At 58.0% G+C, this 12,515-nt stretch overlaps 1 protein-coding gene across 9 annotated transcripts in view; it reads left to right on the forward strand.

The window, feature by feature from the left end:
* The window catches only part of POU2F2 (POU class 2 homeobox 2), a 76,531-nt gene that overhangs the window by 43,527 nt on the left and 20,489 nt on the right, over positions 1-12,515 (forward strand). For 4 of the 9 annotated variants that reach the window (XM_029206554.1, XM_029206567.1, XM_029206611.1 and 1 more), the window contains exons 1-4: positions 1,496-1,563; positions 9,736-9,801; positions 9,914-9,948; positions 10,097-10,153. In XM_029206554.1, coding sequence (XP_029062387.1) covers positions 1,497-1,563; positions 9,736-9,801; positions 9,914-9,948; positions 10,097-10,153 — 225 coding nt within the window. In that variant the 5' untranslated portion in view covers position 1,496. Of the gene's footprint in view, positions 1-1,480; positions 1,564-7,031; positions 9,047-9,735; positions 9,802-9,913; positions 9,949-10,096; positions 10,154-12,515 lie in introns of those variants that run through there. The other 5 variants (XM_029206560.1, XM_029206589.1, XM_029206574.1 and 2 more) reach the window with 3 other exon arrangements.

Genomic DNA, 12,515 nt, shown 5'->3' on the forward strand with positions numbered 1-12,515 from the left:
CCCCCCCCCCCCCCCCCCCCGTGGAGTGGGTCTGCCTGCCTGGGCATCTCTGAGTGCACAGGGCCTGTGTACAGGCAGAAAGGCACTCACGAAGGTCTGCCTGTGTGTTATATCGTGCGTGAGTGTGCGTGGGTGTGAATGTGGGCACACATGGCCAGGAGGTATGCCTGGGCATACTTGGGAGGATGTGTCCTTGTGCCCGTGTGTCCGTGTGACGGAGCACAGGAGGGGGATCTGTACGCGGGAGCGTTGGTGTTAGGGCCTGTGCACAGAGGAGTGTTCCCGTGTGTCTGGATGTGCACACGTGTGTGTGAAGTGCAGGGGTCCATGTGTAGAAATACTTGAGCGTGTGTATGAGAGTCCAGGCGTCCGTGTGCGCGCGCGTGGTTTGGGGGTCCCTCAACGTGGGGCGCAGCGAGTCCTGCAGGGCCCGCAGCGGGCAGGTGGGTTGTTTGGAGGCTCCAGGCGGCCCTGCAGCCTCGGACCGGGCGCGGGGAGGAGGAAGAGGGCAGCAGGCTCGGCCGCGCCTTTGTGTGCGCCGTCGTGGGCCGGGAGTCCGGCGCCTTTGTGTGACCCTCGCAGGTGTGCGCGCGGGGGCGGGGAAGGGGACTGGGAGCGGCGGGAGGGGCTCCCTCCTCCGCAACCGGCCCCGCCCTCTGGCCCATTGGCTGGGCGCTGCCGCCCTCTGGCGGGCGCGGAGGGAACAGCTGGTCCGGGAGCGCCGCAGCGCGAAGGGCCAGCCAGCAGCCCCGGGACCGCGTACTTCCCTCCGCCCCAGCCACCTACGGCGCCCGCATTTGCCCCCTGGCAAACCTCTTGCTGCTCCAGGGCAAGGCCAGGACCTGCCACCGGTCCTACCACTGTCCACGGGTACCGATTCTCCCAGTGGTGGCCCCGGACGCCTCACTTGCGGGCAGATGCACGGTTGGGTTCCCGACTCCCCACAGCCTGCGGAAACCTATCGCGAACGCCTCCTGCTGCCCTGCTTCTTGGCTTCAGCGTTTCTTGGCTCTGGGCCCTTGGGGAGGCCACCTCACTTCTCTGGTCCTCAGTCTTTTTGTCTGTAAAATGGGGCAAATAGTGAGCGCCTCCAGAGATGATGCTTGTTAAATGCGAGGTGCAGGGGGCCTAGCATTGGGAAAGCCCCCCTCCCCCCACCCAAAACTCCTAGCCAGTGTTTTAGTGGTGTTGTTATGGATCCATCTTCTCTCCCAGACCCACATGCCCTGTTCCAGATGTGTTGGCAAGGTGGAGGCGGCACAAGAGCTAGGGGCACCTTCTAGGGGCACAGCTGTAGGAGTCAGCTCTTCCAGCCTGCTTGCACTCTACGCCAGTACCCGCACTTCCCCAACACACACGCATGATTTGGGGTCCGCTGCCTGCTGGGGTGGGCCTTCGGGCACGGGTATTTTCCCTTCCGAAGGGGGCGGGCCCTGTGGTTTCCTCCCTGGGTGACTTCCGGCGGAGAGGGCTTGGCCCCCAGAGAGGGCGGGGAGATGGCACAGTCGTCCCCCCAGCCCTGCGGGGCAGGCAGCATGGTTCACTCCAGCATGGGGGCTCCAGGTAAGGGGCCCCAGCACTGGCAGCACCGTTGGGCTCGTCCTGCCGGCCGGTTGCGGGCCCGCCCTGCCCCTCCTCTTCAGCTGTCTCCTTTGCCCTTTGACTCTGTACCTCAGCAGCTGTCCCCTCTTCCCATCCTGGGTTCCCACCTCCAGCTTCTCTTTCCCCTCCCCTTTCACATCAGCACGGGGCGGGGCGGGTGGGGGGGCGCCGGGGGGCTTCCGACCTCTTCTCGCCTTCTCTGCTGCCCTGTTCTGAGGGGTCTGGGGGAGGGGATGGAGCCAGGTGTTGGTAGCAAGCTCCTATACAGAGGGCCGGTGGGTGGGCGACATGAGTGATCCTGGGGAGGGGACTGCACAGGGGCTGGAAGGCTGAGTTGCTGGACCTTTGAGTGTGTGCGTCTGTGTCTGTGCGTGTGCGTGGTAGTTTCGAGTCTTCTGTGTGCGACTGTCAGGTGTCCCGTGTGTGAGGGGCTCTTGTGTGTGGCATTATGGGGGTAGCCTTGGCAGTGCTCTCTTGGTTCACTTCCTCACTTCGTTCGCCTGAGATGTCCCCTCCTCGGGGTGGCCTTCCCTGCCTGCCCCATCTAAACTGGCAACCAATCCCGCCATTCTGAGTCCCTTCACCCTGCTTTATCTTTTCTTCATGGCACTTATCACTGCCTGAAAATTTACTACATGTTTGTGTGCTCATGAACTGCCTCATCCACCAAATGTCAGTCGACTGAGTGAACACCGTGCGCCAAGCACCGTACAAGGCGATTTGTATTGTCGGCTCGTCTGACATAATGTGCCCATCTCTGTGTGATAATAGTTATTTCTCCGCGGTGCTGATGGGAGAGTTAAGTGAGGTAATAGGTAAATGCTTACCACGGGGCCTGGAACCGGGCAAGCGTCCATACTTCAAGGTGGTTTTGTTTGCGGCCCTCTAGGTCTGACTATGGGGATGTGTGGGGATGTGTCCCATTTGTGGGTGTCTGTGGGGATGATTGGTCTGGTGCGTGTCTGTGTGCATCCGTGTATGCGGGCATCCCTGTGATCTGTCATCAACATGTACTTATTGAGCAGTTCTGTGCTGGATGTTGAAAATAGAGCCGAAAAAAGCAGCTTCAGGTGTGTCCTCCTGGAGTCCCCAGTCCAGGGGTGGGGAGACAGACCTGTCACCAGACAGGGAAGGAGGCACAGGCTGAGGGGTCACGACTGGGACAGGGGAGGCACAGGGGACTGGGGGAGCCCAGGAGACTTGCCCAGTTCAGCCGATAGGCTATCAGGGAGGACTTCCTGGGAGAGGGCATGTGTGGTCTGAGATTTGAAGGATGAGTGGGTATGAGTAAGGCAAGGGAGGCAAGGAGGGCTGTGAGATGGAAGGAAGGCCACTTGCCAGATGCTGTGTGATTATTTACTGAGGTGATATATGCAGCTGTGTGTGTGTGTGTGTGTGTGTGTGTGTGTGTGCATGTACAGTGTAGACACAGGGACCCAGGGCATCTGTACACGCATGCCGTCTCTTCCCTGTCTGGGGTTGAATGGGGGCTTGTACGTGTTGGGCGCTGGGTTAAACCCTTTACTTGGGATTTCTCACAGAATTGCTCTGCCTGTGAGGCCTGCCCTGGGTTCCCTGGCATGGACATGAATTAATACATGTGTGACCTTGGGCAGATCACTGCTTGGTCTTGGGCTCTACATCTGTGACCTGAGTTCAGGGGTCCACCTTGGCCATCTCCCAGGAGGAGGTGACTCTGGGAGTGTGAGTACATGCATGTCTGTGTGTGTGTGTCTATCTGAGTGACTGTGTGTGTGTGTGTGTGTGTGTGTGTGAGTGTGCGTGTACATCTTGTGTGTGTCTATCTGAGTGACCTGGGTGTCTGTGTGTGTATGCACATCTGTGTCTATCTGTGTGTCTGGGGGTGACTCGGTGTGTGAGTGTGTGTAAGTGCAGGTGTGCCCACACACGTCTGGGTGTGTGTTTTGCATATCTGCCTGTGTCGTTGTGTCTGCACTTGTGTCTTCATCTGTAAACATTCCTGTCTGGGATCTGCGCACACCTGTCCCCGTGTGCGTTCGCATGGTCTCTGTCCGTGTCCGGGCCCCTGCCTGGCTGTGGCTTCAGTGTCTATGGCAGCTTTTGTCAGCGCAGCTGTAGGGCCACCTCTCTTGTTGTGTCTGCTGCCTGTATCTCCATCCGTCCCCCTTGACACTCAGAAGTGTTCAATCCCTGGAGGCCGCCCAGGGACAGCTGCGGGGTATGGGGGTGTGAAATGCGACTCCTGGGGAGGCTGGGCTGGGCCAGTGGGCGAGCAGAGGTTCCCGGCAGTGCAGACCCTGCCCACAGGGGCTCCCAGGCCACAGCCTTGGTTAAAGCAGGCTTTGTAGACAGGGGACCCAGGGGACAGGCCAAGCAGGGCCAGGAGGGGTGAGGGGAAGCCCTTGGGCCCTCTATATTTAGCCCCATTTTCGGTAAGTGCTAACGAGAAGCTGGCCCAAGTCTGCTAAAACTGGCTGGGGGAAATGCAGAGGAGAAGTGAAAGTCCGGGGAGGGAGGGGCGAGGAAGGGCGGAGGGGACCCAGCGTCCCAGGCCTGGGGCAGTCGGGCAAGTGAGTGTGAGCCCGGGGCGTGGCCGCCCCTGGTGGGTCTGACCCAAGGATGGTGGGGTTTGAGGGGCCTGGTCGGGCTCTGCATTGCTTTTGCTTGCCTGTTCTTCCAAAAAGTGGCACGCTGCCTGCGATGGGAGAAGGGAGAGGTGACCCTAAGCAACCAACCAAACTTTCCTTGCGAATGAACAAGGCTTTGAGGGGGGTCTCCTGAAGGCGCCAGGGGGCTGTAGCAAATTAGAATCACCTGGAAGGGGGCTTAAAAGTTTCTGACGCCTACGTCTCTGTCCCAATGAAATCAGAGTGTCGGGGGAGGGATTAGGCATCAGTATTTCTCTAGAGTCAAAAGAGAGAGATTGAGAGAGAGAGAGAGAGAACCCTGCCTGGGCCAAGGCTGAAACAGCTTCCAGGATGAGCAGCCTCAGCAGGCCCCTGGCCAGGGTCGCCGCGCCTTCGAGAGTCCCCATTAAGACATCACTTAGCTTTGGGTCGCGGTGGAAATGGAGTTCCCTATTCATTGCTGGTGGGGATGATTTGATGAGACCCTTTTCTTGGGTTGGGCTCTGATGGAGGAGGAGAGGGCAGCAAAAGAGGCCTGGGCGAAGGACAGCTCTGGCCATGTTGCTGTTGGCCCAGCTGAGCGCTGCAGGGGTGCGCGGGCTGTGTGGGAGCTGGGACTAGTGTGGGGCAGGATCCGTGAGAATAAGGGAAATGGAGTGGTGGAAATTTCCCCTCAAACCACTTTTTCCTCTGCAGCCAGTATCCCTGCAGAGGGGATGTTACCTTAAATGTTTAGGTTGGAGCTGCTTGGGGACCGGGCTGAGGGTCGAAGTGTCAGGTGACAGCAAGGAGAGGAGACTCTTTCATGCTTTCGTTCATTCCAAAGACACAGTCCCAGACTGTGCAGCCTGGGCCCTAAGGAGACCACAGTCTGGGGTGGGGGTCACTGTCCAGGCTGTCAGTGTGTGTTAGGGGACAGGGTGACCCCAGACGAGAGAGGCACTGACCGCCTGGGCAGTCAGGGAGGACATCACAGAGGAGGTGACGTGGAGCTGGCGCCTTAAAGAGGAGCAGGAATTTGCTAGTCGAGAAGGAGAGGGTTGCCCCAGGTGGAAGAAGAGCAGAGGCGAAGGCCTGGAGGAGGGAGAGCAGGGCCACCCTTGTTCATTCAACCCACATGTCCCGTTGGGGACCCCAGATGAGTCAGAGCTGCCCCTGAGGGGTTTCTAGCCTGAAGGAGGAGACATTCTGGGGCCCAGATGGCTACAGCCTTTAGGACAGTGACAGGAGAGATGGAGCCAGGGTGGAAGGAACAGGGGAGAGACCCTCTGCCTGAAGTCATCGGGGGTGGTGACTTCATGGAGGACAGAGCCTGTGCCAGGCCCTGAAGGATGAGTAGGAGATCGCCAGGCAGATAGAGCGGGGAACAGCGTTCCAGGCAGAGGGACCAGCCCACGCCAATGCCTCGGGAAACATTTGTTAAATGGCAGACAGCAGGACAGAGGCAGGAACAAGTAAGAGACAGAGAGAGCTGCAGGGAAGGACGGACGCTCAGCAAACATAACCTGTTCTTCTGAGCTGGGTGATGCTGGGGACCCAGCACTGAGTCAGACCAGGCCTGCCCGCTGGTCTAGTGGGAAAGGACAGGGACACAGGTGACCACAGCCCTGCGGGCTCGGGGCTAGGACGGCGAGAAGGCACGACCAAGGGAGGCTGCATTAGTTTGCTAGGGCTGCCATAACAACGTACCCCAGACTGGATGGCTTAAACAACAGAAATTTATTTTCTCAAAATTCTGGAAGCTAGAAGTCCAAGGTCAAGGTGTCAGCAGGCTTGGTTTCTTCTGAGACCTCTCTCCTTGGCTTGAGATGGCCGTCAGCTCCCTGTGTCTTCACACGGTCTTCCCTTTGGGCATGTCCCTGTCTCAATCTCGTCTCAATCTCCTCTTCTTATAAGGACCCCAGTCATATTGGATCAGAGCCCACCCTAAGGGCCCTAAGGGTCTCATTTTAAGTTCATTAAAGTTCATTAAAGATCCTATCTCCAAAGACAGTCACGTTCTGAGGTACTGAGGGTTAGGACTTCAACACAGGAATGTTGGGGGACACAGCTCAGCACATAAGAGAGGCCGAGAATGAGCATGGACTCTCTGGGGTGGAGGTGAGGTCAGAGGCCACCCTGGTCTGTGATCAGGAGGGACATTCGCTAGCTAGGTGGGGAGTAAAGAACCTGAAGGTCTGGACTCCCCGCCAAGCAGAGGGAGATGCCTGGCGTGGCTGAAGAGGAAGTTGCAGAAGTGGCAAGAGATGGGCAGCAGACGGTGACAAGGGTCACACCCTAAAGGCCAGGATGAGGAGCCTGGGCTTTTCTTAGGAGATGGGGAGCCATGGAAGGGTTCAGGGCCAGGCGGGGAGCTCCCGTGGCAATGTGGACACTGGCTGGAGGGGGGGCGCTGGGACACGGCTTTCAGGGATGCTGGGAGGGGTGGGATTTAGGGCCACGTCAGGATTTGTGGTTGCCTGGAGCAGGGCCAAGGTCTGGGAGATTTAGAACCAGGATCAGGCAGGACTCCCACGTCTGATGCACCAGAGTCAGGAGGGGGCCTCATCCCCTGGCTCTCTCAGCATCCTTAGCCACTTGCTGCCCCCTTCCCAGTGCCCAGAAACAGGGCCTGAGCTCCTGTAGCATCTGGGCACCTGCGCCCCAACCCTCATAAGCTCATGCCTTAATAGGACTATATGCTGGCTTATTATTTTTATTGTTATTAGCTTAAAATTGTATTTATTTATTTGGTTGCACCGGGTCTTAGTTGCGGCAGGCAGCCTCCTTAGTTGAGGCTGGCCGGCTCCTTAGTTGTAGCATGTGGGCTCCTTTAGTTGCAGCTCAAGGGCTCCTTAGTTGCGGCTTGCCGACTCCTTAGTTGCAGCACGTGGGTTCCATTAGTTGCAGCTCAAGGGCTCCTTAGCTGTGGCTTGCCAACTCCTTAGTTGAAGCACATGGGTTCCTTTAGTTGCAGCTCAAGGGCTCCATAGTTGTGGCTTGCAGGCTCCTTAGTTGTGGTTCACAGGCTCCTTAGTTGTGGCATTAGTGTGGGATCTAGTACCCTGGCCAGGGATCGAACTCGGGCCCCCTGCATTGGGAACGTGGAGTCTTAACCACTGCGCCACCAGGGAAGTCCCAACTCAAACTTTTTTTCTTTTTTTGTGAAAACATACCATACATAAAGTGCTCAAATTTTAAGCATACAGCTTGATGAATTTTTACATATGTGTAGACCCACATAACCACCAAACAGAACATTTCCAACCCCTGCAGGCTTTCTCACACCCTCTCCCGGTTAGCACCCCCCAAAAGGTGCCCACTAATCTGACCTTAATCCCCTGATGTCATCCTGCCTGTTTCTGAGTTTCACATAATTGGAGTCCTCCTGTCTGTCCACTTTTGTGTCTCACGTCTTTACCCTGGTATGTTTGCGAGATTCAGTGTGTGTGATGCAGGAGTTGGTTCTTTTCCCCGGCTGTGGAGTACTTCGTTGTATGGATGTACCGGTGTTGTTGACCCATTCCCGTTAATGGGCCCTTGAGCTCTTTCCGGGGTGGGGGGAGCGGTTATGAAAGCGCTGCTGGGAACACATGTGCCGGGGGTGGTGATGGTGGGCAGGACGCTCCTTTCTCTTGGATGGGTGCCCGGGAGTGGATGTGCCGGGCCACAGGGAAGGGGCACCGCTCGGCTTTCCTGAATCGTGCTTGTATTGATTTACACTCCCACCAGCAGTGTGTGACCTGGCTTTTTAATCAGGAATTTTAAATCCGAGTGGCGTTCCGTGTCGAGTAATTGCAAAATTTCTGGACTTTTTTTTTTTCAGTTGGTGACGCTGTCCCAGCTCTCTCTCTAGCTGGCCTTCTTTGAATATCTTGGATGTGGAGCACACTAGAGTTGGATAGCTCCTTTGATGGGGTGGGGTCTTGGTGGGGATTTGGAGTGAGCTGTAGGAGAGACTTTAGGGTCAGAGTCAGGGTCAGGAGTAAGGTCTGAGGCCGAGTTGGGAGTTGAGGTCAGATGAAGGACTCGGGTCGTCTGGACAGGAGTTGGGAATCAGGGTGGGCAAAGAGGATTCAGAACGGGTTGGGCAGAAACCCAGATTTGTGCGGGGGTCTAGGACCAGGAAGGGCTGGGTTCAAGTCGGAGTCAGGGTAAGCTTGGGTTGGGGTGACCGTGAGAGATGAGGTGGTGAAAGTCATGACGGGCCCATCAGAGACCGCAGCGATACTGATCAGAAGTGGGAGCCCTGGGGCTTCCCTGGTGGCGCAGTGGTTGAGAGTCCGCCTGCCGATGCAGGGGACGCGGGTTCGTGCCCCGGTCCGGGAGGATCCCACATGCCGCGGAGCGGCTGGGCCCGTGAGCCATGGCCGCTGAGCCTGCGCATCCGGAGCCTGTGCTCCGCAACGGGAGAGGCCGCAGCAGTGAGAGGCCCGCGCACCGCAAAAAAAAAAAAAAAAAAGAAGTGGGAGTCCTGGAGTCACAAAGACCCAGGTCCGATCAGGGTGCCTCTGCTGCCTCACTGTGTTCTTGGGGAGGTGCCATCCCCCCTGGGGCCTCAGTTTCCTCCTCTGTAAAATGGGGGTAATATTAGCACCAACTGCCGGCATGAGCTCTGAATCATACTTGGCGCTGTGCTTGGCCCTGGTAACACTCACCTCCCCGTGACCAGCATCAGAGAGCCGTGAGGACGGGGGTTTGTCTCCATTGCTTTGTGTCCCCTGCTTGCCACTCCCCTCGGCCACCTTCTTTCATTTCCTCTGCCCGCATAACGATAGGGTGGGATTGTGTCTGTAGGTGCAGGGACTGTAGGTTGGATTGGGGTGTGCAGCTGCAATTCAAGGCTGAAGTCCCAGGTAAGGTCTAAGATTAGGTTTGAGGACAAGGTCAGGGCAGAAGCGGATGGGGTCAGGGTCACAGAGATCAGAGTGGGGCCGCCTGTGTGCTGAGTACCTGAAGGGGAGGCCGGTGGGAGTGGGGTATGGACAGGAAAGTTGTGGGCTGGGAAGGGGGCCAGAGGGCGGCTGAATCACAGCCGGAGATCTGACAACTCGTTCCTTTGGGGATGCTGCAGTCCCCTCACACCTCCCAGGCCCTACTCAGAGTGGAAAACATGCCTCACCGAAACCTGGTGAGGCAGGATGGGCGCCTGGGCGGCAGCCTGAGAGGAAGCCTAAGGCTGACTCGCTGCTCTGGAGCGTCACCAGCCTCCCCCTGGGCGGCCAGAGCCTTGTCAGGACCAATGGCCAACCTCTACCCTCCCACCCTGCCCCGGGGTCTCACGGGGGCTCGGGGGCTGACCCTCCCTGTGCCACCTCCTGGAGGGGTGAAGGGGATCCCCAGGGCCCGAAGGCCCCTCACCTGTCCTGCCGGAGGAGAGCAGAGGCTCAGAGCAGAGGGCATGTCTCCCGGAAAGAGACACTTGCAAGGCGGCAGGGGGTGTGGGAGTATTTGGGGAGAGGCTGGGGTGGTGCCGGAGGAGGGGCCCCAGAGCTCTTCAGGCTTCTGCACCCTCACCCCACTTGCATCCCTCCTCTGTCCCCAGAAATAAGAATGTCTAAGCCCCTGGAGGCCGAGAAGCAAGGTCTGGACTCCCCGTCAGAGCACACAGGTGAGTGGGGAAGGGGGCAGGGAGGGCAGAGGTCACCACAGGCGGAGGGCAGGTGCGCCGGGGGAGTTTTGGGGGTGGCTCGTGACAACTCACTCTGTCCCTCTCCTTGCAGACACGGAAAGAAATGGACCAGACACTAACCATCAGGTCAGGAAGGATGGATGTGCAGGAGGGTGGGGAGGGGGAGGGGGAGGGGGGAGAAGGGAGCAGAGGGGAGCTCTGTGGGGGAGGGCAGGGTGTCAGAAGCTGCTTCATCTAACTGTTCCCATCTCCCACCCCAACTCACTCTTTGCAGAACCCCCAGAATAAGACCTCCCCGTTCTCTGTGTCCCCGACTGGCCCCAGCACCAAGGTAAGCACCTGTCAGGGCAGCCAGGGCAGGGGGAGAGGTGTCCTGCAATGGGCCGGGCTTGGCATTTGGGAGAGGGTCCCAGATGCCTGCCGAGGGCCCAGGGCCTGGTACCTCGGTGACAGGACTCCTCCCGCCGCCCCTTCTCACCCTCGGGCTCCCGCCCCAGGCCTGTGACTCACCAGGGCTCCTTCCCCTTCCCTGGGGGAGTGGGGGTGGCCAGGGAAATCCCCCCCAGAGCCCCAGGGCGATGAACAACAGGAAGCTGAGGGCCCCGCCCCCATCCCAACGTCCCTGACCGAACAGGGGCCGGCCCCGCCCCCCATCCCCCCCAGCACACACTCAGGGGCCAGCGGAGGACTGGGGAGTGGGGAGGGGAGGGCAGGCCCAGTGAGGATGCTGGAGGAGAGGACGATGGGGGGGGCCGGAAGTGACCATGTAGAGCAAATGCCAGACCCAGATGGGGCCCTGCTCCTGGGCACTGCTGGGCTGCCTGGGGTGTCTGGGGCCCAGGTCTCCACCCTCCAGTCTGGCGGGGGCAGCCAGCAGGTCCAGAGGCCTGAAGATGGCGCAGAGGTCAGGGACAGAGGAGGGGGCACGGGCAGGACTCCTGACCCTGACCAAAGGTGGCAGAAGGATGGGGCGGGGGCACCAGGAACTGCTCTGTGACCATGGGAGAATCACTCCCCCACTCTGGGCTTCTCGGTTTCCTCTTCTCTAACATGGGAAATGGGGGTGGGGATGGAGAGGGGGGTCTCTGAGGTCCCTTCCGTGGCTGGTGTGCCTTGATCTGCTTGGTGGGCAGGTGTCTTGTTCTGAGGGCGCTGGACGGGACCCGGGGAGAAGGGCTCTGACTCTGACCGTCTTCCCTCTGATCTCAGGCTGGGCTCTGGCCATAGCCCTTGGAGCCAAGGGCATCCATCACCCACACCCCCAGCACCAGCCCTCCCTCAGCTGAATCTTTGCAGCCTCTCCTTGCTCCACAGCAGCCCTGCTTCTCCCCTAGGAGACTAGTGGGGCCCAAGGAAGAAAGGGCTCTCGCTCCCCTTCCCCGGCCTGGGCCTGCTTCCTGGGGAAAGCCTGAGGCAGAGAGCGCAGCAGCGGCCTCTGACTCTGGGTCTCCATCCACAGCTGGTCCCCGCTCCTGGCCTTTGCTGTTCCACCTCACTGCATCTCTTCTGTGTCAGTCTTTCCCTAATTGCAGTGATTCATGTGCTTCCATCATGACTTCAGACAAATGCACACACCGCCGTGTTCAATTATTTACATCATAGTTTTGTTAAATTGGCTCAATTAAAAAAAAACATTTTATTATGGAAAGTGTGAAGCAGATACAAAAGTAGAAGGAAGACCATAGCGAAAACAAACCTCCAGGTACCTGTCAATCGGCCTCAACAATTATCAACTCATGAGCTGTCTTGCTTTTTCAGCAGCTGAAATAAAACGTTTTTTTAAATGGAAATTTCATGAATGGAAAACCAGAATCACTTGCCATGGAAATAAATACAATGATTATTAAAGTGTACCCAGAGACTCTTGCCTACTGTCGGGCATAAACCTGAGACCGGTTCTCTGTTTGTTAAAAGGGGCAATTAGCCAGGGCTGGAAGGTGTTAGAGACGTCCTAGAACCTAATGGAGGCTTAAAAGAGAGAGAAGGAAAGAGCCATGAGGGGGTAGTGTTCTCACCATGGCACGCAATGTTGGGTTTTTTTTTGCGGTACGCGGGCCTCTCACTGCCGTGGCCTCTCCCGTTGCGGAGCACAGGCTCCGGACGCGCAGGCTCAGCGGCCATGGCTCACGGGCCCAGCCGCTCCGCGGCATGTGGGATCCTCCCGGACCGGGGCACGAACCCGTGTCCCCTGCATCGGCAGGCGGACTCTCAACCACTGCGCCACCAGGGAAGCCCACAATGTTGGTTTTTTAAAAACTTTTAATTAAAATATGACATACACTTAGATCCTCAGTGTCCAGCTCTGTGGATTTTCACAAATTGGACACCTGTGTCACCAGCACCAGATCAAGAAACATAACACGATCAGACTTCCAGAAAGCCCTTCATTTCCCCTCCAGGGCAGCCACTGCCCTGACTTCTAGTATCTACTGTTGTTTCACGCTGCATCCCTGTACGCCTTAGACTTTCTGACACTTGTATCCCGTCCCTTGGGGCATGCCACTCACCCTCTGTTATTTGGCCCTTTCCCAGGCCTCTGTCTGTCTGTCTCAGTCTGTATTGCAAATGCCACGCTCGCTTCTGCCAAGTCACTGTGTTGCCTTACACAAGATGCTTTCCCTCTCTGGATCTCCTTTTGCAAAACACTGTTGGGACACTGGGCTGAAGGATGATCCCTCATGTCCCCTCTGGGC

This window comes from Monodon monoceros, unplaced genomic scaffold (assembly GCF_005190385.1).
Source record: "Monodon monoceros isolate NGI ecotype Baffin Bay Population unplaced genomic scaffold, NGI_Narwhal_1 Super_Scaffold_10, whole genome shotgun sequence".
Classification (NCBI taxonomy): domain Eukaryota; kingdom Metazoa; phylum Chordata; class Mammalia; order Artiodactyla; family Monodontidae; genus Monodon; species Monodon monoceros.